Source organism: Pongo abelii, chromosome X (assembly GCF_028885655.2).
Source record: "Pongo abelii isolate AG06213 chromosome X, NHGRI_mPonAbe1-v2.0_pri, whole genome shotgun sequence".
NCBI classification, from domain to species: domain Eukaryota; kingdom Metazoa; phylum Chordata; class Mammalia; order Primates; family Hominidae; genus Pongo; species Pongo abelii.
Genome location: NC_072008.2, coordinates 77,137,851 through 77,159,244, shown reverse-complemented (window position 1 = coordinate 77,159,244; position 21,394 = coordinate 77,137,851). Strand labels below are relative to the sequence as shown.

Genomic DNA, 21,394 nt, shown 5'->3' with positions numbered 1-21,394 from the left:
TGGGGAAGGACAGCATGTAAACAAAGATGCCAGAGTAGGCCAGAGGGCTGTAAAAGGCCTTGTGGATGGCCAGGCGTGGTGGCTCATGCCTGTAATCCCAGCACTTTGGGAGGCCGAGGCAGGCAGATCATGAGGTCAGGAGATCGAGACCATCCTGGCCAAAATGGTGAAACCCCGTCTCTACTAAAAATACAAAAATTAGCTGGGTGTGGTGGTGCGTGCCTGTAATCCCAGCTACTCGGGAGGCTGAGGCAGAAGAATTGCTTCAGCCAGGGAGTCAGAGGTTGCAGTGAGCTGAGATCGTGCCACTGCACTCCAGCCTGGTGATAGAGTGAGACTCCGTCTCAAAAAAAAAAAAAAAAAAAACCTTGTGGAAACACAGGGGAGGGAATGAGGAACTCTGACTTTGGCAAGTCAGCAAAGACTTCAAAGAGGTTACATTTGAGCTGGGTCTTGCAAGCTGAGTAGGAATGGTCTAGGCTGAGAAGGGAGGGCTGGGCATTCTCTGCAAAGGGAATGGTGAACGGAAAGGCAGGGAGGTGTGACAGAGCGTGAAGGAACCCAGGATCCTTTTGCAGATAAAGAGGAAACGAGTTTCCATTAATGTATCTCATGGCCTTAATAATTTAAGGTCAGACCTCAAGGTGGAACATCACTCTGGTTGACTGGTTTTCCATGACCTTTGCTTCCCTGCCCTGCTTTTGTGCCAGCCTTTTGGCCTTTTTGCGGTAGCTCTGAATTTAGCTCAAAAGCTTATGCTGAAATATGCCATTTCATTTTGTTCATTCTATATTTTGTGCCAATCACACTGGCCCATTGAATGGCTTAGCTATATGTTATTCTAGGTTTCGTGGAGCAGCAAAAGGAGGCCTTTTTTTTCCCTAGAGTCAAACTCAAGGGAGCAGAGCCTGCTGTGAGAAAGGATGGCACAAAATCTTTGAGGACACCTGAACTCCATGGGCTAGGCATTTGCTGCCCATGTCTGTTGTCAACTGAATGGCGTGTTTGTTTAGCTGCGACTGCTCTCTTCATTAGAGGGGCATTAAAATGCTGTTGGTTTGAGTGTGGCAAGGTGATAAATCATCCTTCTGTGGACTCTTAAATAAACTATTAGGGGACAAGCCTAAGTGTGCCTTTGCTAATCTGTTGGTGAGCATTAGCCACATCTAGAGCCTTGGAGGGGCCCAACAGCCATAAGTTAGAGTTTTTGTAATGAAAATGAAACCCCCTTCATTTATCTAGCCTCAGACCTTTTCACAAAATTTCTTCCTGTGATCCTCATAGACAACCCTTTAAGGTTGGTGGGGTGGGAACTCATGCCCCATTTGACCAACGTGGCAACAGAGCCTTGAAGAATTAAGTGTTGGTGGAAACCAGGCCCCTGATCGCAGTGCTGGGGACCTTTCCTACTACTCCGTGCTGCCTGCTGCTGAGCCAGCCTTTCCCCTGCGCCATGTGGGCCTGGGCAGAGGTGGCACTCACACATTTACAGGACAGCTGGCTGCCGGGAAGCACCAAGTCTATAACTGTGGAACAGGCTCCCCGCTATGTTCACAGTACCCTTGCCTTAAGAAATACCTCTGGATGCTTGCCATGTTAGCACCAAACTAGTGTAAGGTAGATAAAGAATGACAAAGAGCAACCTTGGAGAGCAAATACCCCTCCAAGATCTATGTCATTTACTCCCTTCTTACCAGCAGGATCAGGTTCAACCTACATAAATCTATTTTAGTGTATTTTAATTGCTTGTAAACTAAGTGTTTCCTGTATATGCCACTGACCATGAATAATTAGAATCATTTCAATGACTAGGTTTTGGAAAGTGAATGGGAGAGCAGACAAAAAGGAGCTGCTCAGAAGCGAGAGTTATTTGTTAAAGCGTGAGTGGAAGCGTTGTCTCAGCCTTCCCCAGTTTTGGTTTGTTTTTTTCATGATGTCACTAGAGCCGCCTGTTTTTCAGCTACTCTGGCTGTCCTTCATTTTGTATGCATCTCTCATGTTAAGTAATGCCAGCTGCTGACAATGACCAGGCCTGACTGGCCACATGTCAGTCATTCATTCACTCAGCAAAGATGTATGGAGCGCCTACTATGTGCCAGGCCCATACCAAATCTTAGGGACAAAGAAAAGAATAAGGCCCAGTTCCCACCCTTGAGGAGAACCCTGCCCAGTGGAGGAGACAAGCACAAAAACAGTTACACTAGAATGTGTAAGTGATAGAATCAAGAGGCAGTGAGCTGTGGGAACACAGAGGAGGAACTTACTCCATCTGGGGGAGCTGGGAACGGCGCAGTAGAGAGGCAACATTTAGCAAGGGCTCAAGGCAAACAGAAGAATTGACCAGATAAAGAGGAGCGGGGAGAGACACTTCAGGTCAATGTGGCTACAGTTTAGGGGCCGTAGCCCAGGTCGTGGTGTGCGATAAGGCTGGAGAAGTCAGCTGAGCCAGACTGTGAAGGCCTTTGTATGTCCTGCTTTCAAGTTTGGACTCAGTCCTGCAGTCAGTGGGGAGCCGATCATGGTTTTTAAGCAAGGGAATGACATGATCAGATCTGAATTTCTGATGGAAAGCTCAGGAAGGGAGGGGAGACAGGGAAGTCAGTTAGAGGCTGACTAGGATTTTGCTTTGTCTTCCCTCTGGACTGCAGGAGCTCCTTGCCTGCACCTCTATTATGGTTCTTCCCACAGTGCAATATAATTGATCGTTTCCATAACTGTCTCTCCATTCACTCCTTGAGGGCAGGGGCCAAGTCTCATGCATCTCTTCATGACCAGAGCCTGGCACACAAGAGTGCTCAAGAAACATTGGTATCATGTGAATGAGTGAATAAATGAATCAATAGGTGCTGAGCAAGTGCAACTCCAGTTTGCCCCAAGTAACCTCTCTGATGGATATATCAGAGATAAATCCTACTCTGACGGAGTAGCAATTCCATCCATGGCTTTTCCCCTCTCTGCCAAGCCCATCATTCTATCGTGGTCCATCACAAAAGAAAGATGCCTTATTCAAAGCAGACAAGAAAGTTGCTTACAGAGCTGTGTTGGTGCTGGTTTTGACCCGGTACTCTGTTCTTTCTCTACAAATTAATTTTTGATGACTTGTTTACAGTATACCTTAATTGTCCTTATTCCACTTCTTGTGCATTTCATACCTTCTCTTCCTTCCTACTTAAATCTTGCTCATCCTTCAAGGCCAGTTCAATTGCCTCCCATCTCCTCCATGAAGCCTTATTCATTACTCAGCCCCCGTACTCAGAATTAAGAATTCCCACTTCAGAATTTCCCTTGAGAAATGACTTACCTCTGACATTCTTCTCATTATAGTTATTCCTGTACTTGTCTGCATTCTCTACTAGACTGTAAGCTCCTCAAGACCAGAGATTATATCTGTGTCATTATCATCTCCCCAGCACCTACCATACTGAATCCTGCCCCAGCAGATAACCAGTGAGTGTTTTCAAATATAGGTTGAGCATCCCAAATTTGAAAATCTGAACTCTAAAGCGCTCCAAAATCCAGAACTTTTTGAGCATAAACATGGTGTGCAAAGGAAATGCTCACTGGAACATTTCAGATTTCAGATTTTTGGATTAGGCATGCTCAACTAGTACATATAATGCAAATAGTCCAAAATCTGAAAAAAAAATCAAAATACAAAATACTTCTGGTCCCAAGTATTTCGGAAAAGGGATATTCAACCTGTAATACCCAAAGCATAGTGCTTTCTATCGGGCTGTCCCCTGAGAGATAATGCCAGTCTTGGGAGTACTCTATGCCTCTTTCTATCTTCTTGCACACGGTTAGATATATTTTTCTTTGCTTACAAGTAGTGAGAAAAAAAAATAATTGCTCATCAAACAATGGGAATATCACAGAGATAGAGATCTCCTAAACCATATTATTTCGGGGGTCTTTTTTGTACATATTTAGAGGGTACAAGTGCAGGCTTCTTATATGCATATATTGCATGGTGGTGAAGTCTGGGCTTTTACTGGACCCATCACCCATTATTTCGGGTATTTTGATGAAATCAGGAATGTTCAGGATGGTATTATTTCAGGTATTTTGAACGCACAAAATCCAATGCCTCTAAACAAAGCACAAACACACTAACCCATTCAGGGTCATAAGTACAAATCTTTCTTGAAGAGCTTATTGTATGGTGGAACTTTTTGAGTAAACAAAAAAAAGATGATGAGCATTCTCTTTGGAAGGACTTATAATTAGCTCTACTTGGAACACATTATGCAAAATACCAAGAATTCAAATTTTCCAGGTAGAAGTGTCCAGCAGGTGATTATAAATGCACGTCAGAGGCTGGTGACAAACACTGACAGGACCCAGAGATGTAGGATCTCCGTGTAGGCGTGATGACAACACCAACAGAGGGCGCGAACTCCTGCAAAGAGAGAGAAGAGAGGCTGAGGATATAACCTGAGGGCACCTACATTTCAGAGACAGATGAAAGAAGAGAATCCAGAGAAGGAGACTGAGAAGGAACAGGGAGAGCAGTGGTTATGAGAGAGAAGATAGTGTGATGACATGTGCTGGAGAGAGATCAAATAGGATGAGTGATAACTGAAAAGAAGACCTTAGTTGGGCAATTAGGAGGTCACTCTTGATGTCCTAAAGCAGGAATAGCAAATGTAGGGCACATATGACTACGTGCCCTCAGACCCCACCCTGCCAGGGTTTATGTACTCCTATGGATACATTACAAATTGATCATGGCCTGCTTCCCTGTTGAACCAAGGCACAGCCTCAGAATCTTTCTCAACACAGTACCCCAAGCAGCTACTACCAATCAATCCGAGTTGTCAAGAAGCTGAAATCTCTTTGCCATCTCTCTTCTAAAAAACAGTTCAAGTCCGGGCACGGTGGCTCATGCCTGTAATCCCAGCACTTTGGGAGGCCAAGGCGGGTGGATCACCTGAGGTCAGGAGTTCAAGACCAGCCTGGCCAACATGGTAAAACCCCATCTCTGCTAAAAATACAAAAAATTTAGCTGGGTGTGGTGGTGCACGCCTGTAATCCCAGCTACTCGGGAGGCTGAGGCAGGAGAATCGCTTGAACCTGGGAAGCGGAGGTTGTAGTGAGCCAAGATTGCTCCATTGCACTCCAGCATGGGTGACAGAGTAAGACTCCATCTCAAAAAGAAAAAAAAAAAAAAGTTCATTGGAGGTGTGGGTTGCAGTGAGTTGAAGTGTCTGAGAAATGAAGAGGTCAAGGTGTTGAAGAAAAGAGAAATTTTAAGAAGTTCAGAAGTGAAGGGATGGAGAGAGGGCAGTTGTTTGGAGTAGTGTAAGGATTAATTCTTATTAATCCTCCAGTAGAAGCAGTTTTCAAAGTCATCTTAGTACTTGTTCAGCAACAAGCCAGGTAGAGCAATATCCCTATACCCTTCCTTCTTCCATCTCCACCCTTGGCTTAAGGAAAATTTGATGTAAAAAACCTTCGTGTGTAGGCTTGTTTCCAAAATATTCATTTGATTAACAGAGACATATGGTATAACCAGAGTTGGCTCTGCACACAGTATGAAGAAGGAATTCTCTCTAATCATGGAAATTTGAGGATCAGCAGTGATGGGGTAAGGTATTAGTCTTGGCCAGGGCTCTTCCCTAAAACCCTTGAAACCATACCCTGAAGGAAAATTCTGACCTGTAGGGAGACCCCTGCCACCCTGCCCTTGTCTTTCCTGTCTCCTCCTCTAGACCTCCTTCTTCCCCTTCCCAATCTAAGCCCCTTCTCATTTTTATCTCTTCTACTCCTTTCTGTCACCTCTGTCCTGTGCCTCTCTCTCCTACCACTTCAAGTTTCTCATTCCCTCCTCCTCTTTTCCATGTTTCTTAATAGTCATTTTCACTTGGAATCCTTCTCTTCTTGATCTCTCTGCCACTCTTTCTGGCTTCAGGGTTTTGGGATACAGGGTAAGCTCTTAAGAATTCACCCTCATTCAGTCTAAATGGACATTTGTAGAGAAATCCAATTTTACTACTGCCCATTACATTCAGAGCTCTGTTTCTTTGTACAGTTGATAAAGCACAAGAAAAAGAATGATAATATTCAGCATTTAATAATATTTACTGAGCATTTATAATGAGCCAAGCACACTGTTCTAAGTTCTTTACATGAATTCACTCATTTATTGTCACAACAATCCTAAAAGGTAGGTTCTATTATTATTCCCATTTTACAAACAAGAATACCAAAGTACAGAAGAGTTAAGTCACTTGCCTAAGGTCACACAGCTAGTAGATGGTTGTGTTAGTCCATCTGCATTGCTATAAAGGAATACCTGAGGCTGGGTAATCTATAAAGAAAAAAGTCTTAATTGGCTCACGGTTTTGCAGGCTGTACAAGCATGACACCAACATCTTCTGGCGAGGCCTCAGGAAACTTTCAGTCATGGTGGAAGGCAAAGGAGAGCCAGCATGTCACATGGCCAGAGAGGAAGCAAGAGAGAGACGGGGGAGGTTCCTGACTCTTTTAACAACAAATGTGACATGAACTCTCAGAGCAAGAATGCACTGATTACCATGGGGAGAGCACCAAGCCATTCATGAGGATCCGCACCCATGACCCAAACACCTCCCACCAGGCCCCACCTCCAACATTGGGGATCACATTTCAATGTGAAATTTGGAGAGGACACACATCCAAACTACATCAATGGTAGAGCAAAGATGTAGGGCTCATCCCATATGACTCCAGAAATCTCAGTCTTTAACTGCTATGCGTATTGCTTCATGACGTAGTGGAAGCCTATAAAATGGGAAGTTCAAAGTCATTGGTTCAAGTTCACATCTCTTAACTGTATTACATAGTGTTAAGATTATGATCTTGGATAAGTCACCTAATTTGTCCAGTGCTCCCCACATGTGAGGGCATTTTATTGTACACTAACCAATACCACATACTTTAGCTTGGATTTATTCCTCTGCTTTTGCTATATCTTCCCTCTCTATTTGATTGTCATCTCCTTGAGAGCAGTCACCAGACCTTATTCTTTTTTTTTTTTTTTTTTGGTACTCAGCTTGCCCCCAGGGCCTAGAATGATGCTTAGCACCTAGTACAATGCACGCATGTGCACACATGCAAACATATACACGCACATACACACTACTGTGGATTGACTAACATAAGAACCTTACTAATTAGATGACATGCAAAAGGGCTATATATATGTGTTCACGAAAACCTCTAAGTACTTTAGCTAATGAAATAAGATGTTAATATTGAGCATATTCTTTCTTAAATATAATTAGTGCTCAAGTTACAGTGAGCTATGATTGCATCACTGCACACCAGCCTGGGTGACAGAGTAATATCTTGCCTCTAAATAATAATAATAATTATAATAATTAGTGTTCCAGTAAGATAACATTTCCCAGATTTACCTGATTATTTTGCTTAATAAACTTTTTTATACCAAGAGGTAAAATACCATTAAAATATCTGAAAAATAAAACTATTTCCATGCCCTCTTCATTCACTCAAACAATTTTTGGCATGACCATGCACTGCTGTATAAGCCTCACCACCAAGCGGTTCTTAAGTGCCAACTCTGTGTTCAGAGGTAAAATGAGTACCACAGGTAGCATACAGATGTAGTCTAGACAGGACACCAGATTTCTATTCCAGCAACTAAGAATTCACTTTTTTTCCATCCCCATCTTCACCTCCACATGTAGCGTCTTATCTTCAATAGCCCGTATCTCCCTGACCTTTTGGTTGTGCTCTGGACACTCCCAATCCCCCATCCTCCTGCCTGCTCACAAGCGCTTTTGATGTGCTGCTTCCTGCCAGTTCAATTCAACAACTAATGGAGTTATTATTTTTGTTTGTCTGTGTTGTAAAGCCATGGCAATAAAATCTACTCCCAATAATATCACTGCAATTTTATGTCCTTAAAATGTACCATAAATGCCATATGTATTCACTGAATTTCCTGTAAACAGAAATGTTTTTCTGGGAAAAAAGAGGGCTTTTTTTTCCATCATGGTTGAGCCTAAGTTCTTTGATGGAGTAATTGGTGATATAGGAAAGATTGAGAAGCATCGTTCAAGACCATGTTATGGTTCAAAGTGCTGGTGCCGTGTTATTCTGGTTATGATGAGTTCTTTTCAAACAGTGATTCAGGACAAGAAATGCTCTTCCTGACCAGAACCCACATTACCGTCACAGGCATGACTTCCCCAGCTAAAAACAGTAAAGCCTCAGGGGTCTGCAAGAGAGATTGGCATTGACCTTGGGCTTGCCCTGATAGAAGCAAGTATAAATTTTAGGAAAAAGTAGACTGTGAGTTAACAATAAAAAATGTGAGAGCTGCTTGGATTTTTATAGAAAGGGATTTGGACAGAAGCTCTTTCTTTCTTCCTTTTTTTTTTTGACGGAATCTCGCTCTGTCACCCAGATTGGAATGCAGTGGTGCAATCTCAGCTCACTGCAACCTCCGCCTCCTGGGTTCAAGAGAGTCTTCTGCCTCAGCCTCCCTAGGAGCTGGGATTACAGGTGTGCGGCACTACACCTGGCTAATTTTTGTATTTTTAGTAGAGACAGGGTTTCACCACGTTGGGCAGGCTGGTCTTAAACTCCTGACCTCGTGATCTGCCCGCCTCACCCTCCTAAAGTGATGGGATTACAGGCATGAGCTACCACACCCAGACTTTTTTTTTTTTTTTTTTTTTTTTTTTTGAGACAGGGTCCCACTCTGTCACCTGGCTGGAGTGCAGTGGTGCAATCTTGGCTCACTGCAACCTCTGCCTCCTGGGTTCAAGGATTCTCATGCCTCAGCCTCCCAAGTAGCTGGAACTACAGGCATGCACCGCCATGCCCAGCTAATTTTTGTATTTTTAGTAGAGATGGGAGTTCACCATGTTGGCCAGGCTGGTCTCGAACTCCTGGCCTCATGAGATCCACCTGCCTCAGCCTCCCAAAGTGCTAGGATTACAGGAGAGAGCCACCACGGTCAGCCCCATCACAGTATCTCTTTCCCATCCACTCCATCCCCACAGCAATCACTCTGGTTCAAGCCTTTTTTGTCCCCCACCTTGTATTATTGCAGGTGCCTCCACGTCAGTCACCCAGCTTTGCATTTGCTGCTCTCAGTTCCCATAAGGCACAGCTCCAGTCCTGACCCTGCCTCATTGCCTGTCACATCATGTCCTGTCTCCTTAACATGGGAATCAAGGCTTCCTGTGCTCTCTTTTTCCAACATTAGCCCACCAACAGCGCTTGCTCTTCCCCAAACTTGTCCTGCATTCTCTTGCCTCCTCTAACTATCCCCCGACACACACTCCATCCCTGCCTGTCTAGAATCACCCCATCCTTCAAGAACCTAATTTGCCCTACTGGATGTGAATCTGTTCAGAATCCCAATCATTTTATTTCATTCATTCAGCAAACATGAATTGAGCACCTTTTATTTTCCAGGCCTTATGTTAGGAGCTGTGGATAATATAAAGATTTAAAAAAAAACAGTATTCTTCCCTTGTGGATCTCTGTCTAGTGGGCCAGAAATACAGACATAACTAACTCAAAATACCTATTATGCTGCCCCTGACTCCCATCCTATAGATTCTTTTCCCTCAGCCCATAAACATACTTAATATCCTCCCATCTTAAAACACCCACCTACCCCAGCCCTACCCCTGTATCAAACTCCTGGAAAAAAAGAAAAAAAAAAAAAAACAGTATACAGCAGGGGTCCCCAACCCCTCTGGGGCCACGGGGCTGGTGGCCTGTTAGGAACCGGGCCACACAGCAAGAGGTGAGCAGCAGGCAAGTGAGCATTACCATCTGAGCTCCACCTCCTGTCAGATCAGGAGCAGCATTAGATTCTCATAGGAATGTGAACCCTATTGTGAACTGCATGTGCAAGGGATCTAGGTTGCGCACTCCTTATGAAAATCTAACTAATGCCTAATGATCTGAGGTGGAACAGTTTCATCCTGAAACCATCCCCACCTCCCTGGTCTGTGGAAAAATTATCTTCCACAAAACCGGTTCCTGATGCCAAAAAGGCTGGGGACTGCTGGTATACACTAGTCCCCTTCTTAACCGCCCTTTTCTTAGTTTCAGTTACCTGCTGTGTCAACTGTGGTCCAAAAATATTAAATGGAAAATTCCAGAAATAAACAATTCTCAAGTTTTAAATTGCATGCTGTTCCAAACAGCATGATAAAATCTCACACTGTCCTGCTCCCTCCCACCCAGGATGTGAATCATCCCTTTGTCCAGAGTATCCATGCCATCTATGCTACCCACCATTAGTCACTTAGTAGCTGTCTTGATTATCAGACCAACTGTTACAGTATCACAGTGCTTGTGTTCAAGTTACCCTTATTTTGCTTAATAATGGCCCCAAAGCACAAGAGTAGTGATGCAGGCAGTTCGGATATGCCAAAGAGAAACCATAAAGTACTTCCTTTAGTGAAAAGGTGAAAGTTCTCAACTTAAGGAGGGAAAAAAATCATATGCTGAGGTTACTAAGATCTACAATAAGAACAAATCTGTCCATGAAATCCTGAAGAGCCGGGCATGGTGGCTCACACCTGTAATCCCAGCAATTTGGGAGGCTGAGGCGAGCGGATCACTTAAGGTCAGGAGTTGGAGACCAGGTGAGACCAGCCTGACCAACATGGTGAAACCCTATCTCTACTAAAAATACAAAAAAATTAGCCAGACGTGGTGGTGCGCGCCTGTAATCCCAGCTACTCGGGAGGCTGAGGCAGGAGAATCGCCTGAACCTGGGTGGTGGAGGTTGCAGTGATCTGAGATCATGCCACTGCACTCCAGCCTGGGCAAAAGAGCGAGACTCCATCTAAAAAAAAAAAAAAGAAAGAAAGAAAAGAAATCTGTGCTCTATGCTAGGTTTGCTTTCGCGCCTCAAACTGCAAAAGTTACAGCCACAGTAAAGGATAAATGCCTAGTTAAGAAGGAAAAGGCATTAAATCTGTGGGTGGAAGACAACAGAAACCTGTTCTGATTGACAGCAATCAGGCTCGGTACTATCTGCAGTTTTAGGCATCCGCTGGGAGTCTTAGAATCTATCCCACGGGAATAAGGTGAGGACTACTGTATTCCCGTCATCACTCTCATCTCTGCCTCCTCACTCCCATCAGGCCTCTGCCCACCCTCCACTGACTTTGCTGCAGCAAAGGTCTCTTTCCAATGGACAAATCAGAAGACACCTTTCAGCCTCCCTCTTTTTTACCCTCTCAGCAAGATTTCAAATTGTCGCCAGAACTGTTTCCATTCCCTGTGCCCACCTCTGAAGTATTGCTGCTCCCCATGATTCTTTCCTTGCCTCTCCCCTCTTCTTATTCTGTAGTAAGCTCCCCCCACCTCCAGCAACCATGGCAATCTTGTCCAATTCCTTGATTTTGTGTTGCTGGTAACTCCTAAATCTATGACATGCATTGTGTTGTAGGCCCAACCTCTCTCCTAAACTAGGAGACCACTCTGTCATCAGCATCCTGACCCTCAACATGCTCCTAACTGAACTCCCCTCTCACACACGTACACCCTACCACCGAACCTTCTCCTCTGCTTGTATCCTTCATCCCATTCATGCTCCTCCCACGCAGCCAGAAATCCTTGCCATTCCCCTCTTCCTTATTCCCCACATACAATTTACTGTTTAGCCCTATTGATGCTATCTTTGAAGTTTTTCTATCATTCTATTCCTTCCACCCTCTCCTGGTTCAAGCCCTATTACCATTCCACAGGGCTACAGCAGCCGCCTTCTAACTGCTGTGCCTACTTGCATTCTTCTCCTCAAAGTCCAATACCTTCTCCATGCTGTAGCCGCTGAGCCCTCTAAAATGCACAGCTGATCTCTTCATTCCCTCATTTAAAAGCTTGCAGAAGGCTGGGCATGGTGGCTCATGCCTCTAATCCCAGCACTCTGGGAGGCCAAGGCAGGCAGATCACCTGAGGTCAGGAGTTCAATCAAGACCATCCTGGCCAACATGGTGAAACCTCGTCTCTACTGAAAATACAAAAATTAGCTGGGCATAGTGGTGTGCTCCTGTAGTCCCAGTTACTCGAGAGGCTGAGGCAGGAGAATCACTTAAACCCGGGAGGTGGAAGCTGCAGTGAGTTGAGATCACGACACTGCACTCCAGCCTGGGCGACAGAGTGAGACTCCATCCCAAAAAAAAAAAAAAAAAAAGCTTGCAGTATCTCCCACGAGCTTCCACTCACTTATCCCACAAACATCTACCGCCTACTAGGTGCACACACTATTTTGGGAACTGGCAATGCAGCAAGGAACAAAACAATGTCCTGCCTTCATGGACCTTGTAGTCGGGGATAAAGCCAAATGCCTTAGCAGGGCCCATCATGAAATGCATGCCTGCCTCCCCAGCCTTGTGTCCTTCTTCTCCTTGTCCCGTGCCCCCTAGTCATATCTAATTCACTTCAATACCTGAAATGTGCCCCTTGTGTTTCATACTCTCTGCCTCCCTCCCATCCTCTATACCCCCTTTGCAGACTCTACTCCACAGTCACTTTTTCTGGGTAGTGTATAGGCTACCATAGCTAGTGCTGATCTTTGGAATGACCTGAGTTCAAATCTCCACTCCACACATACCAGCTGCACGACTTCTGTCAAGTTATCCTACTGTCCTGTGCTTCAGATCCTCAGCTTCAAACGGAAACAATAATAGTACCTACTGTATGGGTTGGTTGTGAGCATTAAGTTAGTCAATCTATTAAAAATGCTTAGACACTTTAGGTGCCTGACACATAATAAGCTTGTAATACGTGTAGTATTGTTAATATTATACCACTCATCACACTGCTCTATAATAATCCCTCCTGTGAAACATGTCTTATTGTCTTTGTACCCCAATGACTAACCTAGCTGGGCACATAGTAGATACTTACTAAATGTTGAGGCAAGGATAAAAGGATTGGTGGATTCAGGTTCGTTGCTTGGTTTCCTCTAACCAAACATGATTATGGAGGAATAACAGCAACCTTAGGGCTTCTTCTGAATATCTTTTTGACCAACTATCTAATTGTATGCCACTTTCACTGTGTGAGCAAGACCTGGAGAGACATGAACAAGAAAAGAGCATTGAGGTGGGTTGAACTGAACTCAAGCTTGGGCTGATCTGAACTCATGCTAAGCTATTTACGTTTCTTTCTTCATTGACTCTAGGGTTGAGAAGGGACCAACTACCCTAGAATAGCCACTACCTTTCACTTCCATCCCTCTGCCCCATCTCATACTTTCCATTTGCCCCCTTTTCAGTACCATGTTTCTCCTCAAAAGTGCATAAACTGAAGCCCAGAAAGCAAAAGAAGTGCTGAGGGGGAAAGGGGAAGGGGTGGAGAGAGGTTAGCACCTCCCTCTTTCCTTCACTGAGATCAAAGCCAGCATTTTCCCTTGAAGGTCAGCTGGCCTCTTTCATCCCCTGCTCCACCTGTCTGGGAATGGGATTGCTGCTTGCCCATTTCCTTTCCTCTTCGGGGCTGGAGGGGCCTCAAGCTATTTCTAGTTCTAGCCAAATCCCTCCACTCCAACATCTCTTTTGCCTTACGTGATCATATTTCCTTTCCACCTCGCCAGTAAGTAACAAGTGGCAGGACCATAGGACAGAAAACTATGAGAGAAGTCAGTTTCTCCACAGGTTATTCAGTTTCTCCTAGGCTAAGCTAATGGCTTAAGCAAGTGGGGAGGGACACTGAGGCTGCTGGGCTTGGTCTGGCAGGAAGAACAGACTCGTCTTTCTACATCTCGGCCCTAAGCGCTTCACCTGACATCCTTCAGGGTGTGGATGAGGCTTGGTTAGGCAAGGGCCTCTTGCCCCAGGAGAAGGGAATTCACATTTATTGAAGTCCTAGTATGTACTGGGCCCTGTGCTAGGCCCTTTTATAGATATTATCTCATTGGCTCCTAACAGCCCAACCAGGTCAGCATTTGTCATCGTCAGGTGGAAATGATGAAACAGAGATTAAAAAGCTTACCTGATGACAGGTACACTAAAATCTCAGAATTCACCAGTATATAATTCATCCATGTAACCAAAAACTACTTGTACCCCTAAAAGCTATCGACATTTAAATTTCTTTTTTTTAAATGAAGCTTACCTGAGACACACAAGCTAAATCCAGGCACCAAAATCTAGCTCCCCTGACTCTAAAGCCAGTGCTCTTTCCACTTCATCATGCTGCCCCAAAAGTCTAGAAAAACTGTTAATGCTATGAATTGATTCTTTGAATTATTTCACACAATTAGCTATATGGCTGGCTAAACCTTTGGTGAGTTAATTTAATTCAACATACATTTAAGGGAAACCTGTGATGAGTTGGACACCACAGGGTCTGCAAACAGAACATGACATAAGTTTCTACCTTTGCAGGCCAGCCAGCTGCCATGTAGAACTGGCTCACAACACAAGGACTTTCTTAAACAATCTGAGTCCCCTAACCTAAGAACAGTGCAAATAAGCAGGACCTGGGAATAACATTTGATTGGCAAAGGTGGGGACAACTTGAGGAACCCAGACTTTGCTATTATTACCTGCAGCCAGCCTGTTTCAGCAAAGAATGGGTTATGTATGACTGTGCCTACCATGTGGCTCAGTTAGTTAAAGCCAGGTGCTAATGAAACCAGGACAAGAGGCTTAATCCCAGTAGAACTGAGTTCTGTCACATAGCAGCCAGTCCTGGTCCCAGCTGACCATCTTGCAACCATATGCTCTTGGTCAAAGAGGGAGCTAAAGTAGGAGAGTGAGGGTAAGTGCATAATAGGCACACGTAAGCGAGGACGTGTTGTTCCAAACACTCAGCCCTAATCAAGCAGCTCATGACATGTGTCACTGACAGAGAATCAGCAGAGTCATCTTCACACCTGGAGGCAGAACATTCCCTCCTCCTATACCTCAGATAGGTACCCTGCCCCTGATTTTTATAGCACGTTGATGCCAGGGCTTCAGGTCTCCAAGAGGAGCTTCTTCATTGCAGCTGCCTTTCTTCTGTTGCACTATCTAAGCCTGTCTTTCCATACCCATGAAATGAGTGTACCACTTGACACACTCTGGGGAAGAGGCTGCCTAAGGAGAGAGTGTCACACCTGTTTAAAGCCTTCTCTTCCACAGCCAAGCCCACAAGGTCCTCAAACTTGGACTGAGGGGCCCTCCTTGGCTAAAAATACAAGCCTCTCAAGTTTCTTCAATCATGATACAGGGGAAAGGGGGTAATGGTTCTGGATGTGTCCCCCAGGTAACCTCTCTTGTCTGTTCCACATATGGGTTTGGTAAAGCCAATCTCTACTCAAAGCCTTTTCTATCTCTGGAACTCGGGGCTTCAGCTATCAGAGAGTAATAACTCCAGCAGGAAGGACCTAAGCCCCTCTCTCTTTCTAGATCAGTCCACACACACATATACACACACAAAGGGCATTATAAGCATTGGCACAGTCTTGGGCATTTTTCTTTTAATTAAATGTGTAGAGTTTTCTGTCGTGGATATGCAAAACCATCTCCCAATCAAGTTACTTCCATGGAATCTACAAAGACACTGTTAGAATCCCTAGAGATTGTTCCACAACATCTCCCACGGTGCCAGATGTACATCCAGACTCTTAACAAGCATAATTTGGTGACAATGGCAATAACTCTGGATTATTTTTAAGAAGCTCTTTGAATGGCATCAAAGTCATGACGTATATCAAGATCCTTTTTTCATGCCTTCTGTGCCATTTTGTTTTCATGGAATTTGAATTTCCCTGGTTTACTTACCACCTAACAATATCACTATTGAAAGCACATAATGTTAAGGACCATATGCTCTCCCTCTGGAGAGTGTGCACAAATACTATTTCTGTTAAAAACTAAACAGAAATAGTAGCTTTGCATATTTCCCATTCAAAGACTTATCCCAATTGAATGATTCCCTTTGTCGTGGAGTGTTTTTCCCCAAGTCAGCCCTACCAGAGAAGCTGAATCAGATATTGTGACTTTTCAGTGGTCACAAGGAGTCATCTACCAAGCTAGAAATAGAATCCACAAATATTTATTTTGATTCTTTGAATTAAAAAACAAATAAACTGTACTACAGAGAAAGAAAAATTAAAGTAGAGAAACTAGACTTCTTTGCCATTCCTGGGCCAGGGAATTCAAGGCAACCAAAACTAACAAGCAGCTGCCATGGTCTGTGGGGACCAAGGAAATGAATAAAACACAGGTGCTGCCTGCCTTCAGGGAGCTGACAGTCCAGTGTGGGGCGATTGGGTCACTGTTGAAAAATCTCTACCCAAAGCAGAATATGCCTGTGAACACCTAGAGGACCCCAGAGGAGGTCTCATCCATCTTTATAGTCCCTCTGCAACCAGCACAATGACCTGCATGTGATGTGCAGGCAAGCGCTGTGTATTTAAGGGCCCTGAAAGAAGTACCAACAGAATGCTCTTGGGGTTGGTGGAGAAGGAGGGACAGCTTTGTGAAGGAGGTGACATTTGAGCTGCGCCTGGAAGGATGGGGAAGTTTTTCACAGGCAGCAGGGACTGGGGGAGGGCCTTTGCAGTCCCCAGGAAAGAGCAATGGCAAAGATCCTAAGGAAAGAGAAAGCATGGTGTGATTTGGAAGAGCACCAAGCAGTCTAGTGTGGCCAGAGGACAAGGAAGCAGTAAGAGCTGAAGTTGGAGAGAAAAGTTGAGACCTAAGCAGAGAGACCGTTGGACAGCAAGCTAAATAATTTCACAGGGGAATATCATTGAAGGTCTGAGCAAGGGGAGTAGTGATACCACCAAGGCAGGGCTTCCTGCTGCATCATCCTGTTCTGCCCAAGGAGGCCTCCCTTGCCTTGTCGGTAGTATGAGTTTCTTTTGATTGTTTGTATGTGGTTGGTTTGGAGGTTTTATGTGGCTTAATTTGTTTTTTGGCCTTTCCCTTTTCCTTACAGTTTTTCACAGCATATGGTCCTGATTATGTGCTGGAAATCACACCAAGCTGCCGGCCAGACCGCAATGAGCCCCACCGAATCCAACAAATCCTCAACTACATCAAAGGTGAGCACCGCCCCTCGAGGCCTGCCCTCCTTGTTCCACCCAGTTTGTGGTGGCCCATCAGTGGGGGCTTCCTTAAATACCATTTGCCTTTTGGTAGCTAATCATTTCACTGACTTGGAAGGGAAACCTCTTCTTGGCCTGACAGCTTGTAGCTGGAATTCTACACTGGCCACTCTGGTTGGGATTGTCATTTGGCTGGCTAAGGTCACCTCAGAAGGACAAAGGGTTCAGCTTTTGGCACTGCCAGGGGAAAATCAGCTCTAAAGTGTTCCCTGAGACCCTTTTTCTTTCAAAAGGCCAATAGTAAAGCACTCTTTAAGATGAGAAAATTTGGCCGGGCACCATGGCTTACGCCTGTAATCCCAGCACTTTGGGTGGCTGAGGCGGGAGGATTGCTCGAGCCCAGGAGTTCAAAACCAACCTGAGCAACACAACGAGATTCCATCTCTACAAAAAATTTAAAAATTAGCCAGGCATAATGGCATGTGCCTGTGGTCCCAAATACTTGAGAGGCTGAGGCAGGAGGATCCCTTGAGCCCAAGAGGTCGAGGCTGCAGTGAGCCATGTTCACACCACTGCATTCCAGCCTGGGCGAGACCCTGTCCCAAAAAAAAAAAAGAGGAAAATTCAAGTCAATTCAGACTTAGCAGGGGTGGGGAGGGGGCTCACAGACATTCTCTTCCCGTATGTATGAGTCCTTGATCCAGTAGAGCCTTGAAAGAATGTGGAACTACAATGAGTAGTCAGGGATTCCGATGCCCTGGGAGTGGGTTCCTTGGACTCAGCCAGAGTGCTGCAGATGGGCTGCTGGCCTAGCCTCCTTCCTGGCCTAGCCTCCTTCCCTTCCCCAAGGCTGGCCTGGAATCATTCTGGCCTCGGGGTGGAGGGGAAGTGGCAGCCATCAGGGCATTGCCCTCCTGATCCCACTGTCCACTGGCTGTTTAGGGTCACTGTCCTCAGCATTCTAGTAGCGCCCCCTCTGAACTCCAGCTGCTTCTTCACAACTCACTTTATCCGCCATTTGCATTACGTATTTTTGGCACCCATTTTCCTGTTTAATTAAATGTACATATACATATGTGTATTTTTTAGATCCTAATTATTTGCCAGAGTTAAGAGGCCAAGGGTATCTTTTTGCCCATCCTGGACAGGGAAATTCCCATGTTTATTCATAAAATGACCAAGATAGCACCAGTTCTCCTACCTTTGAGTCCCTCGCTGGAATATAATCCAACACAAAAAGGAGGCCCGTTCTATGCTGGAGTTAGTCTGAGGAAACACTACACTCGTAGAGTCTTTGCTGCGAGTTACATTAATGCCCCTATCCACTAGCAGAGCTCAGTAAATGACAGCAGCAAAGTCTTCATGTCCTGAGCTCATTTAGCCAGAGAAAAGTTTTTAAGCTAAGAAGTCATAGAGTCTCAAGGTTATTCTCACAGCATTGCTGATTGTCCCCTCTGAGGCATCCCCTAGCCCTCAGCCTTCTCACGACCCTATAGTTTCAAGCTAACTCTTTCTCACCTCTCAGTGGCTACTGACTCCACAAGTCCTTGCTTCCTAACCAAATCCTCCTCCCTTATCCAACTTCTAAGGCCTTCAAAATCCTTCCACTCCTGGCCCTTCTCCAGTTCTTCTCACTGTGTTGCAGCCTTGATGAACACTAGCCATCCAGCCCTAGTTTTCCCTGCTCCCCTCAAACCTGGTACTCATGTCCTGTGTTCCTCAGAACTGATCCTGGACCAGCTTCTCTTACCCTTCTTCCTTCAACTCTGCCACTTTCCCCCATCCAGGCTCTAAATCCTGGTAGAGCACAGACAAAGCAATAGAAACAGGGAAACCAAGCAAGCCTTGCAGCTACTCGCTCACACCTCCATATGTGCAGATATGTGTATGCCCTTGCTTCCCTGCACACATACCCAGGGACATAGCTCCAGAGAGTGGTGGCATCTTGCTATTGAGGAAATGGAAATGACAAGTGAGAGAAGACATAAGGAAGGTAATGCAAAGGGAAGAGAACGAGGAAAGGTAAGAACCCTAAAAGAGCAGAAAATCGAAAAGAGATTCAAGATAAAAGGCTAGGATGAGAGTTGGTGAAAAAAATAATAGATCTCAAAGGACATGAAAATTACATGGAAGTCAAGCTTTTTAAAGATCCTAACAGGTTAAAGCAATATTCTGATTGTAACACAATGAAATCAAACTGGAAGAAAACATATGGATCAGGAATTGGGTCCTACGAAAGCAACTACATGCATGCAAATCGGGGCAACATAGCTTAGCAGCATTTTGCTAAAAGAGAATTAGGGATTTGAGTCAACTCGGAGCTCAGTATGAGTCACCAGGGCAAGGTGGCCTCCAGAGATGTTAATGCAGTATCGACCTCATTTTAAAGGGCTCTAGACAAATAGGAGAATGTTCCTGGAGGTCAGTCAGGCTGGGGAGAAGACTGGAGCCGAGGCTCCAAGAGGTCTGGTTGGAGGTGCTGGGACCTTTTGGAGAAGACTCGGGGATGTGGTCTCTACTTCATATATCTGTCACAGAGCAAAGGGCATAGACAGGGTCTATGTGGCCACAAGGCATAGAGCTGGACCCATGGATGGATATTTTTAAAAGGCAGATTTTCATTCAATAGAAGGAAGACATTTTCTAACAATTAGAACTATCCAAAGTGGAACAGACTGCCTAGAAAGGCATGAGGTCTCTGTCACTGGAGATATACAAATAGAAGCTAGACAATCCCTAGGCTGTCATATTGTAGAAGGGCCCCTGCCTTGGGGGAGGGTGAATGGACTAAATTGCTGTTAAGGCTCCTTCCAACCCTAAGATTCTAGGATGCTGTATATTACAATGAGAAAATAGAAAAAGAAAGAATATGGTGAGAGTACAGGGGTTGGCAGATGAGTCACAGTTGTTGGGTGTGGGGAGGTGATGCCGTGTATAGGAAAGAATTGAGGCAGAGAAGAAGAGAAACTACATGGCTAAGAGTGGTTGAGGAGGAGCCAGAGAGGGTAGACAGCAAGTGGAGTGGCTATAGAGTACTAGGAATGTTCAGACTTTCCATTTAGCCATCCCTTTCGTATTGACAAACTCTTGTTTTCTAGCCATGCAAACTTAGCAGAACACACAAGCTCAGAACCAAAGAGAAATTCAGCTAAACCTTTAAGAAACAAGGCTAGAAAGAAGTCCAAATGTTGCTAAAAATGGCCAGGCTAACCTGCTATACTGATACCGTGCCCCTCCAGCATGGTGACGCATGCTGCCATCAGATAGTGCGTTGCCATGACAATGGTCAGCGTGGAAAGGCTGCTGAATTTTCTGAATTCTGAAAAATTTTCCTGAACCTGTCTACAAGACTGTTATTTGTTCTTGTTTATAAAAACCTCAGTGAAGCTGGTCATTTCTCACTGTACCTCCCCTCCACCTCCCCTCACCCCATGAAAAACAAAGAGTAGGATGTGACACAGATTGCTTTGGAGAGGTAAGATGGCAATAAGGGAATGAATGGATTCAGCTCCACTCTATGTGTGGGAGTTCAGCCAGCATATCTGGTTGAATTTGTTCAGCCTTTAAGCTTGGGCTTTTTCTCTTCCTTGCCACATCCCTTAGAGGCACAAAAGATGAGATTGTAGCCTATTGGAAATCAAACCTGAGAAGATTCATCTTACAGAGATGCGTTCCGCATGCCACAGGATGACTGAAGGGACAGGCAAATTTAGACCTCACCTTATCCCATCTTTACTGCCCATTAGTCTTTCTGAGAGGAAAAAGACCCACAAAACCATGGAGAGTCCATTCAAGCTCTTAGCTTCACACAGAGAAAACTCCTCTCGTGCCAATGAGCTATCTTGAAGGCATGCGTCGTTGTTCATAAGAAAGTACAGGTTAGAGAGCGGATGGCTTAGTCCAGCTCATGACTACTATTGTAAAATCATCCTTGCACCATCTTCATTTGCTTAAAGCTGGTTGCCTTTCCTCTGGTGAATGTACTCCAGAGGAACTGGCTCACGGTGAACCTTCCAGAGTTGGAATAATGCTGATATGATTAATCCCCAGGGAGGGCTAGCTCCTCAAGCCTGGCTAGCTCTGCATGGGGAAATGCAGATAGAGGTAGGAGGCTTTCTGGTCTCTGGTACTGATGACATTCGAATCAAGCAGAGGTCCCTAGGAGACTCAGAGCTCCACATTGCAGCCCAGGCCCAATCCTCTTGGGGAGCAGGAGTGGAGGAGTTGTGCATTTGTAAGAATGTGCTACAGTTGTGACTGGAGGTTTCAACACTTGCTCTGTGTTCCCAGAACTATTCCCCAGGTTTGACTGGGAGAGAAAAAGAAACAAACAAGGTCAGGAAGTAAGGAGGAGGAGGACGGAAGGGGGAG

The 21,394-nt window shown here is 45.0% G+C and overlaps 1 protein-coding gene across 3 annotated transcripts in view; it reads left to right on the top strand.

The window, feature by feature from the left end:
• HDAC8 (histone deacetylase 8) overlaps positions 1-21,394 on the top strand; it is a 245,599-nt gene that overhangs the window by 206,335 nt on the left and 17,870 nt on the right. For all 3 annotated transcript variants that reach the window (XM_002831802.3, XM_009234984.3, XM_054544714.2), the window contains one exon: positions 16,915-17,020. In XM_002831802.3, the coding sequence (XP_002831848.1) occupies positions 16,915-17,020 (106 nt within the window). The remainder of the gene's footprint in view (positions 1-16,914; positions 17,021-21,394) is intronic.